The sequence below is a fragment of the Piliocolobus tephrosceles genome, chromosome 13 (assembly GCF_002776525.5).
Source record: "Piliocolobus tephrosceles isolate RC106 chromosome 13, ASM277652v3, whole genome shotgun sequence".
NCBI classification, from domain to species: Eukaryota; Metazoa; Chordata; class Mammalia; order Primates; family Cercopithecidae; genus Piliocolobus; species Piliocolobus tephrosceles.
The window spans coordinates 58355580-58377340 of NC_045446.1; the positions used below are offsets into that span (position 1 = coordinate 58355580).

The 21761-nt window shown below is 46.0% G+C and overlaps 1 protein-coding gene across 1 annotated transcript in view; it reads right to left on the reverse strand.

Annotated features, from left to right (window-relative positions):
• The window catches only part of LOC111524692 (dynein heavy chain domain-containing protein 1), a 43869-nt gene that overhangs the window by 11287 nt on the left and 10821 nt on the right, over window positions 1–21761 (reverse strand). Inside the window, exons 5-18 of the mRNA XM_023189947.1 lie at window positions 21148–21275; window positions 20848–21046; window positions 20363–20457; window positions 19569–19776; window positions 16607–16732; window positions 16189–16286; window positions 13182–16068; window positions 12808–12985; window positions 12446–12638; window positions 11979–12267; window positions 2663–4271; window positions 2276–2484; window positions 1865–2069; window positions 1687–1789 (exon numbers count right to left, since the gene is read on the reverse strand). Coding sequence (XP_023045715.1) covers window positions 1687–1789; window positions 1865–2069; window positions 2276–2484; window positions 2663–4271; window positions 11979–12267; window positions 12446–12638; window positions 12808–12985; window positions 13182–16068; window positions 16189–16286; window positions 16607–16732; window positions 19569–19776; window positions 20363–20457; window positions 20848–21046; window positions 21148–21275 — 6527 coding nt within the window. The remainder of the gene's footprint in view (window positions 1–1686; window positions 1790–1864; window positions 2070–2275; window positions 2485–2662; window positions 4272–11978; window positions 12268–12445; window positions 12639–12807; window positions 12986–13181; window positions 16069–16188; window positions 16287–16606; window positions 16733–19568; window positions 19777–20362; window positions 20458–20847; window positions 21047–21147; window positions 21276–21761) is intronic.

The following is a 21761-nucleotide window of genomic DNA, read 5'->3' on the forward strand; positions in this document are numbered from 1 at the left end:
TATCTATCTATCTATCTATCTATCTATCTATCTATCTATCTATCTATTCCTCCATCTAGATGTAAATGTAGGCATGTATTAATATAGACATAAATATTAAGAAATGCCTGAACAAAAAATAAATTTTTGTTGAGTGCAATAATGAAAAAAGTAACCAGTTGAATATAAGAGAGTAAAGAGATGGAGGGGCCCAGACTGAGTCCTGGGATTTGGCTCAGTGGATGGTAATGCCATTTCTTGGGGTGGGGAACACTGGAACAAGTACACACTATTACGGCTATTGATTGAATGACCAAGGGGTCTGACTCTGAATGACCCCGAGACTACGAACATCTCTTATCCAGATCTTTGGCTTCCTGTGTTCTGCTCTGGGATAACTGACTCACAGATCAAGGAATACTAGCACCCCTAAACCAGATCAACAATCCTGGTATTAATCATCTTGGGAAAATGTAGGGCAAAAAACTGGGAAAGGGGATTTCTGTTGCTCTTTGACTTTGTTTTCTTTCTTTGCAACCTAACTGAGTCTTGAGGTCTAATCTAAGCTGTTCATCCTAGGTGGTAAATAGTAGGGGGGCACCAGTACCTTTAAAAGGGGACACCATTTACACCAAACACAATGAAAATCATATTAGTAGACACGACATATGCCATGTATCTGGAGTTGTGTGGCACTGGATGATAGTCCTAAGGGCAGTCATCAGAAGAGCTGGCTAGGTATTAGGAGCTTAAGACCTGAAACCCTAGTAGAAAGATTATCTGAGTGTGAGATGGGCACTAGTTCACTGCTCTGAAGTTATACCAGAACATTTATCAAAATCTTGTGTAGTAGGAAGAAAAGGTGTTATTTTAGAATTCCTCTTATTAAAAGCAAAACGGCTCTTCAGTTTGGGAAAACACCTTGAGCTAGGAGTATTTGGCTTTAGAAGGTGTGATAAGCCCTATCATCACCAATTTTAGCCAGATATAAGAAATCTGTTTATTCAAAGAATAAGATTGTTCTGTATAAGACAGCAAAAGGTTTTCAGGTTTCAACTAGAAAGGCGTGCTAAAGGAAAAATGGGACGGCTCAGAAACATTGTAGAGCAGGTATTAGACAGATGAGAGAGGAAAGGAAAAGTTGGTCACTGGAAAATGCCTGGTAGAGGAGGTTGAATAAGAAAATTCAGGACACTCTTGTCTAGTATACCATTATAAATCTACTTCTGGTTCTATGCTATAGCATAAATTTCTCCCTGCTGCCATCACCCATCTACATGTCCTCACTGTACACAACCGTTTTGTTTGTTTGGTGCTTTTGTGGAAGAAAGGGTATAGGGACAAAGTGCTACGGAAAAAGAGGATAATTCTAAGAGGTGAGTGAGTGGTGACTGAGATATAATCCCTGCCCCAACCCCCATGGAAATCTACAGCATACTGAACTTCTCATGATCAAGGTACTAGGGGCAACCAGAAGCAGATGCTTGGATTTCACACATTATGAAGAATCAATCTGATCTTAGCTGTGTCATGGGAAACTTTTGAACCTAAGCTGTAAAGGAGGCAGCAGAGATTAGAGAGATTTCCTAGGGGAAGGGGAAGCTTAGGGGGACAAGAACTAAGGTTCATTCTGGTTGCTTCCTTTCAAGTCCCCTTTTGGGCTTCTGCTTTGACACCATCATGGAAGCCTCAAAATCATGTCCTTACTTTGCTGGAGGCTTTCAGCTGCTGTTCCAAGTCAGAGATCAGATTGGCATGGGTACCATGCTCCTTAATCAGCATTCTCAGATTCTCCAAGGCATTCTGGACCCTGGAGATACAATGTGCTGGTGAGGAAACCCAAAGGAGCAGAAGGAGCTCCATTGCAGGGGACGGGACCACTCACCGCTGGGCCTTGTTCTTAATCTTCAGGATTGTCTGTTGCTGCAGCATCAGGAAAGTGTCCAGGAAGTCTAGGAAGGTCTTAGGGGTGACGAGTGGCAATGCAGGGCACAGGTGCTCATGGTAGTGGGTGGCCGAAAGGTGGATAAGAGCCATGGCTTTGGCCACACTGGGAATTGAGGCCTGGAGGTCTGGGTACTTCCAGGAGCCTGCAATGGGCATGGCTTTAGCCTCACTTCGTGAGCTTGTAGGAAAACAAGAAAGGAAAGGGATCCTCTCCTAGCTCAAGAAGAAGGGTAGGAAATGTGAAGGGGGCTCTGTAGGCTCTAGAGAGGGAGAGAGAGATTGACCTAGGTAATAACCCTCATTAGAGCCTGGTAAAGGTAAGTGGTAAGGACAAGTAAAAAGGGCTCACCATCATCAAGGGGTAGACTCTGAGCACCCTCCAGGTGATGCTGGGCCACTTTGACCAGGGCAGCTTGGTCCCAGGGTTCATAGCGGTCAATGCTGGCAGTGGCCAGTTGAAGGAGCCTCAGGAAAAGGGTGGAGGGCAGCTGCTTGTGGGCCTGTTTATCTCCAATCAGGAAGAACAGGTGAAGGTGGCTGCACACTTGCTGGTGGAACCTGTGGGCCAGGGCTCAGCTAATGTCCTCCCCTTTACCTTTGCTTGCCCCTCCTGGCCCTAGTCCCAACCAGACCACTTAGCCCCAATCTCTCAGCCCTCATGGCAGCCCACAGAATTCCTTTTGGCCAAGACAGAGTAAAAGCAGAGCAGACTTGGGTATGGGGTTCTTGGCCTCACCTCTGCAACACCAATTCCTTCTTGATGTTCTGCTTGACACCAAGGTTCTCCCTGGGGAAGTGTTCTTCAATGCGGTCCAAATCTGCTTCTGTGTACTGGCCAGGGAAACTGCCTGAGGTTGCCAGGGCCAGGAGGCGATGAAGTGTAGTGAGATCCACACCACTGGGTACCAATAGAGCCACTGGCTGGCTTAACAAGCCAGCATGCCAGCTGGCATCTCGTAGACATTGGAGAATGGCCTCCTCTGACCCAGATGGTAGATGAAAGAAATGGGCCTGACATATACTAGAAGCCAGAGTGATGGCAGTGTGGCGCCCAGTACCCGGAGCCCCCGAAAGCAGAAGGCCATGCTGCCGGGGCCTGGCCAACACCCGGACCAGGCGGGCCACATGCTGTGCCATGGAATGACACTGGGCAAGGTGGGAGCTCAGCTTCAGTTGAGCAGCTGAGGTGGCCAGCTGCTCCTCTAGCTTCTCCCACTGCCGTTCCAGGTACAAGTTGGGGGTTTCAGAGTTAGGCCCCAGTGTCAGCTCCTGACTGAAAACCACGTCTGAGGGCTTTTCCTGGGGATGTAGTAGTAGCACTGGTAATAACAGGGGTGAGACCAGGTCCATCTGGGGTGCCTTCTGCCACCGAGTCTTGAATGATCTCCTTACCTGGAGCCTATAGTTGGACGCCCTTGTGCCTTTCTCTTGCCTTATCTTGTGACTTACGCTTTCCCTCATCCCTTTGCTTACTGGTCCTATAGATGGTGTTAGACTTGGGTCACTGGAGTTTGAGCTTGTGGCGACCTGAAGTCCATAAGGCTCCTCTTCCTCCTCTGTTTCACTGTTGCTGTTGCTGAAGTCCTCCCACTGGGCCAACTCCCCTTCAGATTCTACTTCGGGTACCCTCTCCTCCTCCTCCTCATCCTCCTCATGGTCCTTGCCCAAGTTCTGGGGCCCTGGACCACCGCAGAAGACACTCTGAGCTACTACTAGGAGCAGCTTGGCACAATAGGAGCGTTCCCTAGGGCTGTCCAGCCGGTCACAAAAGGTTCTCTGTGCCTCATGCAACCAAAGACGCACCACGTTGCGTGTGGCCATCATAATGGTCAGATGAGTGCCACGCAGGCCTGACACCCGGCGCAAGTGCTCCTGGTGGTTGGGATAGTCCACAAAGCCTCGGGAGCCTGTTCTATTAGGCAGCAGCTGCAGGTTGCTCAGTAAGTGGCTCACAGAGTGTAGGGAGAAGTGGTAGTGTGGGTGGAGGGGTGAAGGCATGAAGCAATTGCACACAGCCTCCCAAGCCTCTACTGAGGCCCTAACTAGGGCTCGTGCCAGAGCATGCTCCCGCTCCACAGAAGGGAAACGCTCAAGCCAAGCCTGAATAATAGGCACATGTCTGTCCAGCAGGGTGGCCTGGGTCATGCTTTCCAGGGCCAGGACTGTGAAGAGTCGGAAGAGGCGTGGACACAGTGGGCGCTCACAGTAGCCTGGCACTGTGACAGTGGCAAGGAAATTGACTGTAGGCTGCAGTGTCTGCAGTTCCAAGGTGCTGTGGGCATACACAGTGCCATCCATGGCCTGGCGCAGAGTCTCCAACACTGGCTGGCAGCTCTTCTCTGGGTCTATGGGACATGAGGAATAATAATGAGGACATGTAAAAGTCCACATGAGAGTATCAGTCTGTTCCTTCTATTCCTGCCACACATGGTTCTAAAGGAATTTTGTGAATCTGACATGTTGAGACTCGGTCACATTTGAGTAAGCTATTCTCCCTCCCCCACATTCTCCCTAAAATTGAGGAATTTCTTCTCCCTTCTCCCTAGTTCCTATCTCTCCTCCTTCTCCCTAGATCCTAGCTCCCTATCCTATTTGGAAGCTGAGAAGGACAGAAACCAGATCTGACCACAATTAGGGGGAAAGTGCAATCATTTCAGTCAAAGAGAATAGAGTCATATCACATGTACACACAAAAAAATCAAATTTAGGCTGGGGTGTCGTGGCTCACCCCTGTAATCTTAACACTTTTGGAAGCTGAGATGGAAAGATTTCTTGAGGCCAGTAGTTCAAGACCAGCCTGGGTAACATAGCAAGACCTTGTCTCTACAAAAAATGAAAAATAAAATAGCTGGGCCTGGTGGCGTGTGTTGTAGACCTGTCTACTTGGGAGGCTAAGGCTGGAGGATCACTTGAGCACAAGAGCTTGAGAGAGCCCTGATTGCAATGTCCAGCCTGAGTGGCAGAGTGAGACCTTGTCCCTAAAAACTATATAATAATAATAATAATAATAAATTTTAAAAACAAACTTTATTAAGACATGATTTACATACAACAAAATGTATACATTTTAAGTGTACAGTTCAGCAAGTTTTGACTAATGTACACACCTGTGTCATCACCACCCCAATGATATTTAGAACATTTTCATCACCCTAGAAAGTTCCTCATGCTCCTTTAAAGTCAATCAATTCCCCTGCCACCACCATCACAGGCATTGTTATTTGATCTGATTTCCATCACTATAGGTTAGCTTTGTCTGTTCTAGAACCTCAAATAAATAGAATCATACAGTATATACTTGATCATGTCTATCTTCTTTTACTCAGCAGGTTTTTGAGACTCATCCACGTTTTTGAGTGTTTCCGTAGTTTGTTCCATTTTATTCCTGAGTAGTATTTTTCTGAGAGCCCCCAGTTAAACTGGTGTTCTAGTACCAGAGCAGCCAACAACCCTGCCCTAACAGGAAATAAAGGGGAGCTGAGTGTGGGGGTTTACAGTGTGCCTTTCACAGGATACTTCTTTTATCTGATGGACTGCCTAATGCCTAGTTGTCTGACCTGTGACCAGAGAGTCCTTCACACAGAAAACTTGCTCTGATTCTTTAGATAGAAGGACAAATTCAATACACCGCAACAATAGGAAACAAGTTCAAAGATTTTTACTTAATCCTGTGCAAGGAGGGCATAATGAGCCAGGAGGTCAGTCTTCCATCCTCATGTCACCTGAGGCAGCAATGAAGAGTCAGAGAGAGAGAGAGAGAGAGAGAGAGAGAGAGAGAATGCGGGAGGAAAGGAGGAATGGAGGGAGGGACTGGCAGTATATATAAAGAAATAGGGTGTGGGTCATTTTAAGTTTTCAGGCAAATGCCTGAATGGCCTGTTTTTAAAGGAAAGGAGGGAAAGCAGGGAACTAGTCGGCTAGGTGGGAGAGGTGCCTCTAAATTCTTATCTCTTGCCACCACCTGGAGCCATTTGGGTGTATATGTGGATTTACCATTATACAGAACAATGCTACTGTGAACGTTCATGTAGACTAAGTTTGAGAATATGTGGTTCTCATTTTACTTGGGTGAGTACCTAAGAGTGGAATTGCTGGGTCATATGTTAAGTAACATTTAATTTACTAAGAAACTGGCATTTTTTTTATAGTGGATGTACCATTTTATATTCTCACCATCAAAGTGAGAGAGTTTCAGTTGCTCTACATCTTTGAAAACACTTGTTATTGTCAGTCTTCTTAATTATCACATGGTGGTTTAAATTTGCAGTTCACTGATGCCTGATAGTATCAAGCATCTTTTCGTATACTATTGGCCACTCATACGTCTTTTGTGAAGTGTTGTCTGTTTAAGTCTTTTGTCCATTTAAAACATTGGGATGATGTTTGTTTTCTTATTGAGTTGTAAGAGTTTTTACTTATTTTGGGTTCAAGTCCTTTGTCAGATACATGTATCATGAGTGTTTTCTCTGTCAATAGCTTATTTTTTCATTTTCGTAAGAGTGTCTTTTGAAGGGCATAGGTTTTCAATTTTGATAAAATTTAGGTTTTGTGCCCTAAGAAATCATTGCCTAACCAAGGTCACACAGATTTTTCTCCACTTTTTTTCTAAAAATTTTATAGTTTTAGCTTTTACATTTAGGTCTGTGATCCATCTATAATTTATTTTTATCTATATTTTGAGGTAGAATACATGGTTCATTTTTTTCCATGCATATATCCAGATGTTCCAGTGCCATTCTTTGAAAAGGCTATCCTTTCCCCCCATTGAATTATCGTGGCACATTTATTAAAAATCAACTGGCCATATATGACTACTTATCAGATTTTCTGTTCTATTCCATTAGTCTATATGTATATCCTTATACCAATACCACACTCTCTTCATTACAACTGTAGAGCCAGTTTTAACATCACTAGTGTAGGTGTCCCAACTTCATTATTTTTCAAAGTTGCTTGGCTCTTCTAGGTCTTTTGCATTACCATATAAGTTTCAGAATAAGTCTGTCAACTTACCAAAAAAAAATCTGTTAAGATTTAGCTTGGCATTGCATTGAATCTATAGATCATTTGGGGGAGAATAAGGACCTTATTGATACTGACTCTTCTGATCCATGAACATCATAAATTTCTCCATTTATTTAAGTTTCCTCTATCTCAGCAATATTTAGTCATTTTCAGTGTCCAGATCTTGAATGCTTTTCATTAAATTTATTCCTAAGTATTTTATCCTTTTAAATGTCTTTTAAGTAATATTTTAAAATTTCAATTTCCAATGGTTTGTTACTAGGATATAGAAATACAAACGATTTCAATGGATTGATTCTGTATCCTGTGACCCTGATGACTTAACTTATTTATTGTAGTAGTTTTATGGGGTTTTAGAAAAATATTTCTTTGGGGTCTCTATGTAGACAATCATATTATATGCCAATACAGACAGTTTTAACTTGTCTTTTCTAATTTTAAAAGCTTTTATTTCTTTTTCTTAATTGCATCGATATGGTCTCCAGTACAATATCGAATAGAATCAGTGAGTATGTTCTTGCCTTTTAACTGATTTTAGGGGGAGAGTATTCAATATTTAAACATTAAGTATGTATTTAGCTGTAAGTATAATAGACGCTCTTCATCAAATTGAGAAAGTTATCTTCTATTCCTAATTTCCTGGGAGTTATGGAATAGTGTTGGAATTTTGTCAAGTGATTTTTATCTACTAACATTACTTACTCATTTGCTCCTTTATTCTGTTAATGTGAGTTACACTGATTGATTTTTCAATGTTTAGTCAGCTTTGCCTTCCCAGGATAGACTCCATTTGGTCTTAAGATGTTATTATTTTTGTATGTTGCTGAATTTTATTTAATAATATTTCAGTGAGGATTTATTTTTGCATTTAGGCTTATGAAAGATAACAGTTTATTTCTTTTCTTGAAATGTCTTCGTCATGGCTTAGTATTCTCCGTTTTCTGAAAAAGTATGTGTAAGTTGTACTTTCTTTTCTAAATACTTGATATAATTCAACTGTATAACCATCTGGGACTGGAAACATTTATTATTATGCATTCAAACTTTTCTTAGGTATGAGGCTGTTCATTTTCTATTATTTTTCTTCTTTTGGTCAGGCTTTGACAAGTTATGTTTTTGTAAGGCATGTGATATGGTTTGGCTCTGTGTCCCCAACCAAATCCTGTCTTGAATTGTAATCCCCATATGTTGAGGGAGGGAACTGGTGGGAGGTGAGTGGATCATGCGGCCAGTTTCCCCCATGCTGTTCTCATGATAGTGAGCAAGTTCTCACAAGATCTGATGGTACATCTCCTCATCCCCCCACCCCCACCCCATTGCTGTGTAAGACGTGCCTTGCTTCCCCTTCGCCTTTTGCTATGATTTTAAGTTTCCTGAGGCCTCCCCATTCATGCGGAACTGTGAGTCAATTAAACCTACTTTTTTTTCTTTTGAGACGGAGTTTCACTCTTGTCACCCAGGTTGGAATGCAATGGCGCGATCTTGGCTCACTGCAACCTCTGCCTCCCAGGTTCAAGCGATTCTCCTGTCTCAGCCTCCCAAGTAGCTGGGATTATAGGTGACCCCATCATGCCCAGCTAATTTTTGTATTTTTAGTAGAGATGGGGTTTCACCATGTTGGCCAGGCTGGTCTCAAACTCCCGACCTCAAGTGATCAACCTGCCTCAGCCTCACAAAGTGCTGGGATTACAGGCGTAAGCCACCACGCCTGGCCTAAATCTCTTTTCGTTATGAATTACCCAGTCTCAAGGAGTTCTTTATTGCAGTGTGAAAACAGACTAATACATCATGTATCCATTTTATCTAAGTTACTAAATTTATTAGCATAAAGTTTTTCATAATTTTCCCTTATTATCCATTTTTTAAAACTCTTTTTTTTAAAAAATGAGGGTCTCAGTATGCTGCCCAGGCTGGTCTTGAACTCCTGGCCTCAAGAAATCCTCCTGCCTAGGCCTCCCTCCCTAGTAGCTGGGATTACAGGTACGTGCCATCATGCCTGGCTCCCCCTACTCTTTTTTCTGAGATGGAGTCTCACTCTGTCGCCAGGCTGGAGTGCAGTGGTGTGATCTCAGCTCATCGCAACTTCCAACTCCCTGGTTCAAGCAGTTCTCCTGCCTCAGCCTCCCGAGTAGCTGGGATTACAGGCACATGCCACCATGCCCAGCTAATTTTTGCATTTTTAGTAGAAATGGGGTTTCACCGTGTTGGCCAGGATGGTCTCAATCTCCTGACCTCATGATCTGCCCTGCTCAGCCTCCCAAAGTGCTGGGATTACAGGCATGAGCCACACTGCCTGGCCCTGGTTCCCTTTTTATACTTTTAAATATCTTTAATAAAAACTCTTTCATTCCTGATATTCAAAATTTATGTTTTCCTTTTTTATTTCTTGATTTGTGTTAACAGGTGATTGTCAATTTTATCTTTTTCAAAGAAACAAAAGATGGCTTTGTTGATATTCTCCATTGTTTGTATGTTTTTCTATTTCACTGATTTCTGCTCTGATCTTTATTATTGATTTCCTTTTAAATGCTTTGGGTATAACTTACTCTTCTTTTTCTAGAGTCTTAAGCTGAAAATTTAGGTCATTGATTCCTAGCTTTTCTTTCTAAGATAGATATTTAGAACTATAACCTTTAGTTGCATCTTACAAATTTTTATATGCTTTGTTTTCATTATTATTTAGTTCAAAACATTTTCTAATTTCTCTTGTAATTTCTTTTTTGGTATGTAATTTATTTAGAAGTGTGTTGTTTAATTTTAAATAACTTGGAAATTCTCTAGGCATCTTATCAATATTTGTATTGTTATGGTCAGATAAAATATTTAAAATGTTAATGCTTTGAAATTTGTTGAGACTTATTTTATAACCCAGCATATGGTCTATCTTGGTGAATGTTTCATGTGCATTTGAAAAGAAGGTGCATTTTGCAGTTGGTGAGTATAATGTTCTGTAAATGTCAGTGTGTTGCTAGTGTTATTGAGATCTTTAAAGTCCATACTTTCTTGCTCCTTGTCTTACCAGTTATTGTGAGAAGCATATTAATTTCTTACTATGATTTCAGATTTACTGTCTCTCTTTTGTTTCTACTGGCTTTTTTTCATGTACTTAAATGTCTGTTTTAGGTGTGGACACATTTAAGACTTTTGTCTTTCTGATGAGTTGAATCTTTTAATTATGAGATGTCCTTTTCTATCTCTGGTAATATCCTTTGTCTTAAAGTGCTTTGGTACTAATATTGCCACATCAACTTCCTTATGCAAACTATTTCTGCAGTAAATATTTTGCATTAAAAAACTTCTTTTAATCTATCTGTGTTTAATATTTAAAGTGCATCTTTTGGACAGCATATAGCTAGATCTCAGGGTGAGTTTCTATTCTATTGCTTGCTTCTTCTTGACAGCAGGTCACATTATTTTCTGGGGGTTTCTGTTGGCATGTCTATTCATTTTTTATTTTATACTAGATGTTTTGGTGGTTGTCACTCAAGGACACCTTTTACATTCTGCCAGTAGTAATATTCTTCACTCTACAATGTTGCTGAAGTCTCTTCTCAGCTGAAATCTCTTCACATATCTGACTGTACCACTCTTTACTCCTTCTATTGTCTCTAATTTTGTGCAAATTCACTACAAAGACCAAATAATATAGCTGGAAGGAACTACAGGTTTTGGAACCAAATACACTTGAATTTTAATCTTGGTTCTGACACTTAATAGCTAGGGTATCTTGGGCAAGTTATAAAATCTCTGTGTCTGTTTCTTCATCTTTAAAATAATTGCAAAAATTCTCCATCTTACTTGGCTTTTATGAGCACTGAAGATGACACAGACATATCATATAGCACATAGTAGATATTCAATAAATTGTACCGGCTATTATTAAGTACTAATACATCTGGTTCAAGTTTTCTACATCTCATAAGAGACTTTGCTGTTTAACTGGATAGACTATCCAATGCTTTAGCCCATTGACTTCATTGACTCCAACAACCTCTACCTAAAATTCACTTCCCAGTCCCATGGCCATATTTAGAAGCTGTCACCATCTAGAGGCACACCACTTTAGAAACTTTACACTTCAGTATCCCAAACTTTCATCACGGTTTTTCTCCTTTCCTTTGTTATCTTGTTTTCTACAAACTTTGAGCACTTACTTCCTATTGGGTCTATCAAAATGAATGAGACAAATTTCTGTTCTCTGTTCTCATAAATCTCCAAGTGTGGCGAAAGGGACAGACAGGCAAGCATACAATCATGAAATCATGGTTATCACAGGTTATTGTACAGAGCACAGGATGGATATCTAACCGAGCCTATGGATCAGGCTTCCTGGAGAAGCTACTGCCTTAGGTAATTTAGAAAGAATACGTAGGATTTATCCACATAAAGAAGGCAGAGAAGACAGCAATCCCAGGGTGTAAAGGAAGCCTGACTTGTTGAGCCCAATTAGAGAGAGTGTAAGAGGACACAGAAGAAAGCCTCATCACAGAAAGCTTTGTAAGAGCATTTGTCAGATTTCCAAGTAAAGATCATCTGAACCGTGGAAATAAGTGGAAAGATTCAAGAAATATGTAGGAGGTAGGATTGAAAAGACATGGTGACTGGATATTGGTGAAGAAGAAAGAGATGTCAACAAGATTTCTGGCTTACATGACTGGTTGGATGGTGAAACTAAGAGGACACACAGGAGCAGATTTTGGCCGCATGGAGATGATGAGCTCAGGGTTGGATCTGAGGTACCAACAGGACAACAAGGCGGAGACGTACAGTAGACAGCTGGATATACAGATCTGGTGCTTAGAAAAGAGGCGAGATTGGAGACAGAGATTTAGCAGTCAAAGCAGAGAAGAGGGCATGAGAGTGGATGGGATTATTCAGGGAGCATATGTGGAATGAGAAGATATTAAGAACAGAACACTAAAGTTAGATCTATAGACATATATTGGAGAGTCAGTGAATATTGCTAGGGATTTTATAATCTCAAGAGATGACAGTAGCTCCTTCCTTCCCTCCTCCCAACTCCTCACCAGAAGCGGCCAGGTGCAGATCCTCCAGCAAGAAGAGGAGGGAGGCTTTAGAATCCTGGTGATGCCCAGGCTGTGGGCTGGCTTGTGTTTGGCCCTGGATTCCTCTGCTCAGCAGGAGACGGAGGTGGGTGGAACTGACGGCAGGGTGGATGGGGCTGTATGTGTAAGGGTGATGTGGCTCTACCAGCACCTCCACAAAGACTGACTTCCCTGTTGCTGCCTCTCCAGCCAGCAGCACTGGCTGCCCCCTTGACAGAAGCAGGTCCACCACATACAAGAGCCGCTCAGTCTGCAGGACAGAAGTGGGACTTAGTGCAGCACCTCCAGTATAAGACAGTAATCTAGCTGAAAATAAAAGTCTAAGGGACTTGTCCGAGAGTGGGCCTCAGCTGATCTTCGAACATGGATTACCCCCAAAAGTAAGTCCTGAAGTTCTAACCCTAGCTCTTGCCTTACTGTCCTCATACCTGGATAGAAGGGTGAAAGGTGCCCAAAGTTCCTTTGATGTGGCTGCTCAGGTATTGGCCAGTGAAGGGGACCAGTGTTCCATCTTCAGGGCTTACATGTAGATCAAACACCAAGGCTGAGGGTGGTGGCTCAGGGTAGTTGGAGAGGCGACTAATAGAATCCCTTATGAAGGTATCAAAGACAGGCCAGAACCTGCTCAGATGGACACACAGGCAAAAGCGTCAGACAGTTACAACACTTCCATTTATGACACACTCACATACTCCACCATACTCTAACAGTGATGTCATGTGGGTTTTTACTTCCATGGGCCAGTCCATCTCAGCCCTCTGCATTTCCCATCCCCCATCCCGGTAGGTACCTGGAGGGAAGGTGGGCTCCAAAGCCCCAGATCAAGGCAAAAAGAAAACTGCTGACAGCCAGCAAGTGTTCCCTGCACTTATTTGGCACATCGTCACTGTCAATCTGGGGCTGATTTAGAAAGCTGCTTTTTGAAGACCTGAAGCTTTGGGCCACAGGATCACTACAGCTGAGGTCCTCTGCAAAAGTTGCCAGGGCCACAATAGGAGCCCCAGTAGAAGAAGGTGGAAGGTGAAAGAAAGAAAAAAGGTTGACACTATTACTTCTCACTCCTGGCCCAGATCCACCAAAGAACACATGCCCCAGGCTCCAGCCATATACCCCAGCTACCCTTAAGGCTCCATCTCTCTGAAGCCAGCCCTTCCATCTTCCCACCTGGGCCAGGGGCCTTCTCCTCCTTTAGGCGCAGGTGGGGGTCAAGCAGACTATGCAAGATGCGTGCCATGCTGGTAACTTCTGCCACACCTGCACAAACAGCTTGCTGCCCGTGTACCTGCAGCAGAGAGCTGACACCTTGGCGCGCGAGGAATCGGAATGTTGCAGGCACCAGAACTTCAGCCATGTGGTTGAGCTCAGCGACTGTCTGGTGCTGCAGGCGGTACTCATAGGGAAGGGATGCCATCAGGGCACTAAGTATACACTGCCAAGTCTGCTCTCCACCACACCAGACTAGGGCACAACAGCCTACCACTGTGGGAGACATGCCTGTTGCATCAGCCACCTCCATCAAGAGAAAGGTGCCTGGGGGTCGTGCTATCTGCTGTCCACTGGGGAGACTAAGCTGCGGCAGCTCACTCAGGAGGCAAGTGATGGAGTCTAGCCAAGCAGAACTGGAGGCTCCATCACATATTATCCAGTGCTGGATCCCCATTGATTCCTCTGTCTGCCTCTTTTGGCCCATGTTGTTACACTGGCCGGCTGCACGAAGTACCTTGGGGAAGATGCCATGATGCCAGCAGGAGCCCTCTAGCCATCCCAGGAACTCCTGGGGGCTGAGGCCACTGGGGTACAGGTGGGTAATTTCCACAGGCTGGCAGCCTTGGGTTGAGGTGTCCTCCATGGCTGCCAGCCGATTCTGGATCTTAAATAAGCTGTGCCAACAAGTGGTCTTGCCACTGCCTGCAGGGCCTAGGAGCAGAATGCCTGAGGCCCGGCTCAGGGCCTGGCTCAACTGTTCCAAGGACCCCAAAATGTCAGGGCTGGGATGCAGACCTACCTGCTGCAGTTCTTCCACCACCAGTGCCCTCATCAGCTTGTAACTCATAGCTTCTGCCAGCACTTGGCTGGCGCTAGGGAAAAGCGCACACAGCAGCCCTCGGAGGTTGTGCAGGTGGAGCCCATTGAGAACGCTAAACAGTGGTGAGTGCAGTAGGGCATGCAGTAGGGCAGCCTCTTCAATGGCAGCTAGGCTGCGAGGCTGCTGGCACTTCGGTTCCTCCTTGGTCACGTTTAGGGACTGTATTGTGTCTTCCAGTATCTGCTTGAGCAGTGGCAGGCGGCAGGGCAGGGGCCCAGACACCAGCTCACGCTCTAGAGAGAAGAATTTGGATAGGCGGGTAGCCATCTGGAAGGCATCCCGCATCCCTGCACCTAGGAGAGTCAGCTCTGCCACTTGCTGCAGATCAGGCAATGCCAATGCCACAGGCCGCAGCAGCAGGTGCAGGTTGGCAGGCACAGCAGAGCTCAGGGCACGCAGTACCAGGAGACAGCCATAGCCAAGGCGCATAGACACGTGATGTTTTTCAAAGAAGCCACTGCCAAGGAGCTGGGGCTGGGTGGGGTCTATGGTGCTTGTGTTTCGGGAAGCCTCCTGGTACAGTGGGGCATACAAGCGGTGTAGTTCACCCAGGCGCTGGCCCAGGGCAGAGAGCAAGCCAGGGGGAAGCTGCTGAACTTTCTCCAACAGCAGCCAGGCACCACCCTGCAGGGCACCATTCAGATAGTTGCTCAGGCATTGAGCCTCTATCTGAGGTGAGCAGGGCAGCATCACCAGCTGGCGGCCCAGGGCCTGTGCCAGGCTATTCACTATAGCTCTCTTGCCCACACCATTAGGACCCAGTAGGGTCCCACAGGCCACCTCCTCTAGGGCCAATAATAGTACCAGTGCTGGCCGTTCAGGCAGCAGGCTGGGTAGAGGCCCTAGTCTAGGTCCCAAGTACTCATAATTGTACAGGAAGGACCTGCCTAGCACATCTATCCAGCATGCTGCTGGTGACAGAGAGTGTTCAGAAGATGCAGTAGTCTTAAGACTCTGTAGGGGGCTTTTGGGGATTATGTGAGGTGAACCCAAGTGATACTTGAGTTGTCGGACCCAGTGAAAGTCTGTGAGATCACTGACCTGGTGCTGTTCCAGCAGCTGTGCTATATCCCGGTGAGTCACTGCCATGACCAGCAGGGCACTGAGCAGGCTGGTCTGGCGGACAGAAGGCAGGGACTGTCCACCTTGGGAAGCCCTCTGGGCCCGCATAAAATTCACTAGTACCTCAAGCTTGCGCATATGCACGGAGACCATGGCCAGGGTACCCCACTCAAGCAGAGCTTCCTCCATCTCGGCCCGCCATACCACCTCCTCTGCCACCAGCACACACTGCCATGGGAAGGTCTGGACTAAATCGATCCAGTGCTGGACATACAGTTGCAGGTACAACTTGTTTTGCTTGGGCAGCTGCTTGAGGGCTTCACCTAGAGATGGGCCTCGAGCAAGGCGAGCAGTCACACAGCCCTGCAGCATGTGCACCAGTGCCAAGCGCAGACATTTCTCCAGAGAGGCCAGCCACTTAGGGAGATCTGGATGCAGAGGAAGGGGACCCTGCAGCTTCACCTCCTCCCCACCTGCCCCTAGCACTGCAAGTGCCTCCACCTGAGTCTGTGCATTTGGGCTTGACTCCCAGTCATCCATGTTTTTCTCACCAGTTGGGCAAGACTTGAACCTCACACCATGCACATGAGGAAAGCAGCGTCGTACCCATAGCTGGGCTTCGCATGATTCCAGTCGAGCAGCCAGCAGGGCTACCAGCTCACTGTCACTAAGGAAGAAGAGGCGGGGGAAGTGAGCACACACTCCATAGAGCACGCTCTCCAGAGTCATGATGATGCCCTCCAGCTCCACCGATCCTGCTTGCAGCAGTTGTTGCAGCTGCTGGCCTTGGAAGTAAGGGCTCCTCTTGGCACTGGGCACTACAAGTGACAGAACCATGGGGTCAGCTACGGAGATGCGCATCAGGGTTCGATACTGGTCGTCCATGACCTTGAAACGAGAGTTCTATGGCGGGGGAGAGGATAAAAGTGAGGGCCAATATGAAGTGGCAGCTCCCCTTTCCCACGCTGAGCCCTGCTATTCAGGAACCCTTTTTGCCCTCTCTGCCTTAACCCCCTTCCCTACCAGGTCAGCATTAGGAAACTGGATCTTCATCTCATGCAGAACTTTATTCAGAAAAATCCACTTCTGCTGGAAAGTCAGCCACACCTCCAGCAGGGCACCTGCGTAAGCAGCCAGAGAAATGCTTACACTAGGGTTCTACCTTCTGCAGAGGAGTCCACCCTGCTCCTGACCTCTCAGGTGCCCCGCCAGCCCAAGCAAAATACTCTGCCCAGCAGGACTCGGGGACCCTGCTTGAGGGAGAAAAAATTTTCACTGTGAATAAAAACCTGGTCTCTTCATCCCAAGAAACAGCCCTGAAGGAGGTCCTCACTCTATTCTTCATATCTTCTCCCACCCAACCTCCACCTCTCACTCCCATCCCTCTGGGACATCCTGCCTCAGGTCTCACCCATCAGCCCGACTAGAGGCCTGCACTTACCCAGGCCATGCATGATGGCCATCCACTCCAAAGCTATTTTGTTTAAGTCTCCTGACTTTTGGATGGCCAGGATCTTGGACAACACCTGAAGACTTTCCTGGATGGAATCCTGCAGGTTGCTGTAATCTAAGACAGAAAAAGCTGAACTGGCAGTCAGATGGGGCAAGGGCCGGGGCTGGAGAGAGAAGAGCAGACCAGGAGCACCTTCCAGGAGAGGCAGTTACAGAGACCCTGATGCCCTTGCTATCTTTTTTCTTTCCTTTTTTTTTTTTTTTTTAAAAAAGCCCAGGCTGGAGTGCAATGGCACGATCTCGGCTCACTGTACTATGCTTCCTGGATTCAAGCAATTCACCTGCCTCAGCCTCCTGAGTAGCTGGGATTACAGGTGTGTGCCACCACACCCGGCTAATTTTTTGTATGTTTCGTAGAGATGGGGTTTCACCATGTTGGTCAGGCTGGTCTTGAACTCCTAACCTCAGGTGATCCCCCCACCTCGGCTTCCCAAAGTGCTGGGATTATCATGGTGAGCCACCATGCCCAGCTGCCCTTTCTGCCTTTAAGGATTCCATCAGTCAATATGTGGAGCCTATAAAGCACTTGGGTCTCAAAATGGTGAGAAAAGAAGCTCCTCCTTTCCCAAGGCACTGTGGGCAGACTCCAGGCCAGCTGAGTTCCCTGACTAGCTGCCGTGAGTATCAAGCTAACTCCATGGAAGTGCTTTGTAAGAACTAGGGCCTATAGCCTGGGAAGAGGGCTCAATGGCTCCAGGACCCTGCATCATATTTCTATAGCAAAAATGCCTATTCTGTCTTAAAAGGGGTCCTGGTAGAGAAGCTGAGAACAAACTTTTCTGTCTAGTCTTAGCACTTGGCTCCCTGGTGCTGCTTAAAGAGTTATCCCTTCATGCCACAAGTGCTTGGTAAGACTAGGGCTGGAAATGAGGTAGGGACACTAATTGGGGTAAAAATGAGAGAACAATCAAGAAAGGAGGTTTACTCAGACAGATGTAGAATTCTCCAGACATCCCTGGTGGAAGAAAACTGTCTATCCCCTTCCCTTACTCTTCCCCATGTGAGGAGGCAAAGAGGCCCATCTTTTATGCCCTATGGGATATGACGCAGGCCACAGCCCTCCACACAGCTACCTGTGTAAGTGTACTTTCCTCTGCATATCCACACAGACCTCAAGTTCTATATTTTTCACTTGGGTTATACCAGTCATCCCTTAATTGATCTTTCAATTGCCATTCCTTGCCTCCTTTCAATCCATTCTCCATATTGAAACCAGAATGACATTGTTAAACTAAAATCTGATGATGTTACTACCCACAAAAAACATACAGTGACTCTCTATTGTTTTCATGTTATTGAGTAAATTCTTAATGTGACCCACAAGACTTTGCATGATCTGATCCTCTCCAGTTCCATCTGCTCCATCTCCTCCTCCACTATTATTTGGGATCCAGCCACAGAGAAATAGAAACAGAAGCTCATGCTCCCCATTCTTACCATCAAATATACCGACTAAAGCCCTAACTGAACTGAAACTCACAGATTTCAAGCTATTCTTTAGAAGATCCAAACATTTTTGCTTCCACTAGTTAAAGTGTGTGCACACTAAGAATAAGAGTGTGTTTGCAAATCTATTTATGTCAATTATGTTGTGATTGTAAGTAAATAGTTGAATCTAATATTGTAACAACCACTGACACATTGGTGGGGGAAAAGTTGCTGCTTCTATGGAAACCACAGAAAGCTTCAGTAAAGGCAAACTGATTAAACATATGCTATTAGGTATAGGCAAGTCAATTTTTTTATAAACTGGGAACTTATAATAAAAATCTAGAAAAGCTCTGGACCCTGAGACAGTGTCTTCTATGTAACTCCCAACTGTCTCAATCTCCTTGGAAGTCCTCTCCCCACCTCCCTCTCTCCACACGGTGCCCAGCTCCTGCAGCTAAGGCCCTTCCCTTCATAGGGACTTTAAAAGTGTCTTCATGTTGCTGCCCAGCTTTACAGAAAGTGAAAGCAGAAATAGTAGACAATGCATTAATGCAAGAAAGGCAGTGAGGAACTATCAAATCAAATAAAAGCTCTTGTTATTAGCTTAAAAGGTTAGTAAATGTACATGCATATATTTTGCTAAAATAAAAATCTTAAACTATGTATGCATCATTAGATTTTGGATTCACCAACGGGGTTCCAGTTGTGTTGAATAAGAAAATTTCTCCTCTATTGGCAATGCCCCAGCTATATCATCTTGGATGCTTATGTAAATGCTGTTCCCTTTGTCTGGTCTGCCCTTCTCACCTGGCAAGTCTGGCAAACTCTTACTCCTTCAAAGAGTCAGCATAAGGCCTCTGCCTAAAGAAGACTTCTCTGATTCTCTCTCTGGTTCTTTGAGCTGGTCCTCTCTCTGAGATTCTACTGCCCTCGGTAAGGTGCTCCATTTTGTTTATCCCTATAATATTGTCTGTCTCTCACTGGACTCAGAAATCTCTGAGGGACAGGGATACTGTCTGTAAGTCTCAAGGTCTCCTATGTAAAGTTTAGCACAGAGGATGCAGGTTTGATGACGGAGAGAATAAAGAAATGAATTAATGAATGAGGCATAAAATTAGACAGCAGGGGACAATCTAATCAATGCAATCTAGAGGACAGAGCATTGAAAGGTGTAGATAACTGACCATGAGGAATTTCTGAGTGTAGGCAGAAAGGGGAGGAAGGACCTTTGCTGAAGGACCCAGGCATTAAGTAGAGACAGGTTAGGGGAAGGGGATCACAAGGAGATTAAGACAGTAGGGGGCAATGGAAGACACTGTCTCAGAACAGACTGTCTCAGGCTGTCTAGTAAGGATGGGGCCCTGGCTAGAGAACCAGATCTGCCAGGGCTTGATGGATATGGTGGATGAAAATGGCCCCCAGCAGGGGGCTTTCACTAGGTCACAAGGACTGAGTCTCACCTGAGAGGATGAAGGTGCCACTATCTTTGTCCACTACATCCCACTGGGGGCTGCGGAGCACCTGCCTCTTGGAGCGCTCTGAGGCTGGGGGCTCGTAGGGTACATGCAGGATGAAGTTGAGTAGGCGCAGCTGGCGCACTTCCCAGTACCGCTGCAACTGCCGTATAGTCTCTTGGGCATGAATTCGTTCGTTTTCATTTTGCCAGACCTGGAACAGCTGGGTCTCAGGAACCAGGATTGGGTAACTGATTAGGGGATAGGCTTGGAGCTGGGACTTGGGGATTGGATCTGAGGCAGAACTCAAGGGTCAGGGCTCAGGAGAGTGGACGTCTCAGAGATGAAGGGAGAGGGGGACCATCAGACTTCAAAGATAGACCATCAGCAGCATCAAACTACCTTGCCCTGGGGTCACTGCTTTGGAACCCCCACCTACTTTTGCAAGGCTCCAGCTGAGCAAATACCTCAATCAGCTCATGCCCTCTGGGGACAAGATAAGTGTTGGGGGGCACCTGCCATTTTGTTATCCCACAACTTCGGGGCTGCCACCCACTTCCTTCCCCCATAAGGGACATACTCTCAGTCACAGGGAGTCTGGAAGCACCCAGGCAATCCCCATCTGGAGATTTAAAGAAACTGCTCCTGCTCTTCAGGCAGGTTAGCAGTCTCAACCCCCATTAAATCACATGCTAAACACCCACCACCCTCTTGTCTAAAGGGACTGCTGGGCCTTGACTGGCTTTATTACAGGTCCTGGCTTTGGACCACTTCTCTCGCCCCCGTACTGCAGGCCCCACCTGGTTGATTCGATCTGCAAACTCCAGCAGTGGATAAGTAAGCAGCTGGCCCAGCGTTAGGAGTTCTATGGTTTGGAGACTGCCCAGCCCAAGGGCTGGTGGTAGAGAAAACAAGTCAGAGCAACACCCAGTATGTGGCAGAGTCCAGCCCATATCCCATATCCCAGAGCCCAGCCCAGCCCAGCTCAGATCCCAGATAGCAGATCTTAGAGCACAACACAGAGTCAACAGCTTAGAACCCAAGGTCTAGAGCACAACTCAGAGCCCAGAGGTAAGGCCCCAGCCCAAGCCCAGCCACCATCAGCAGAGAGGAGGTAGTAAGGGAAGTTAAAAATTTTTGTCCCAGTTGAGGAAAAGAGATTGTAATATGTGGGAAAGGTAGGGACAAACCTGGGGAGGAAAGGTATTTCCAGCAGGAGCAGCAGGAAACTGAGTTGCTGCATCACTCTAACCTTTCCCCCTCCTCTGACATTAACCAAACATACCTCGCAGGAGACACTGGCAGTTGAGACTCTGTGGCTGGAGGCTGCCCAGCTTAGCGAGCAGGGGCAGGTAGCTGCGAAACTCCCCCAGGATGCGCATACAGTGCTGCAGCACAGGGCTGTTCAGCCCCAGCGTTGTGCTCATCCGTGCTGCCTCTGTCAGCCAGTCCTCTGTCTTCTCCTGGGCCATAGCTAAGCTGAACTGCAGGGAGGAGGGCTCACTGTCAGCTTTAGACTCTTCCCCTTCCGCGCCACTGTAGTCCTCCACTCCCAGACAAGAGCTCCAAGGAAGGGTGTCAGCACCTTGGCAAAAGCCATGCACTTCCACTCGCTGATGTTTTCAGAGATGACTCGGTACAGGTGCCATATGCGCTGCTGCTGCACAATAGGACGTGTCCCACAGATTGGCAAGGGCACAGGAGTCTCATCCTCTGTGGGGGAGGACTGAGTGAGACCTGGGCTGCTTGCAGTGTTGGGAGGGGGGTGGTGGAATGATCAGTCAAGAGCCCATAATGACAGAGGTAGGGTCCAGAAAGTGATGGTTGGGGATAGGTGAAGTGGAGTTCCAAATTGTTTGGCTCAACAATGGAGGTGGGGTTAATCCAAGGAACAGTTACTCCAAGGAAAGACCATCTGAGACAATGTGATGGCAGTGAAAGGGAAGAGTTCCTCTTTTATTAGTCTCCATCTCACTCACTCCATTCTAGTCTAGTGACACCGGACTCTTTACTATTGCTGAGATGCACCAGGCATGCACTCTCCTGCTAAGGGCCTTTGACTGGCAGTTTCTTTCTTTCTGGAACACTCTTCTTTCAAAGAATCACATGGCTCATGCCCTCACCAACTTCAAGTCTTTGTTCAAACAGCATCTTTTTTTTTTTGAGACAGAGTTTTGCACTGTTACCCGGGCTGGTGTA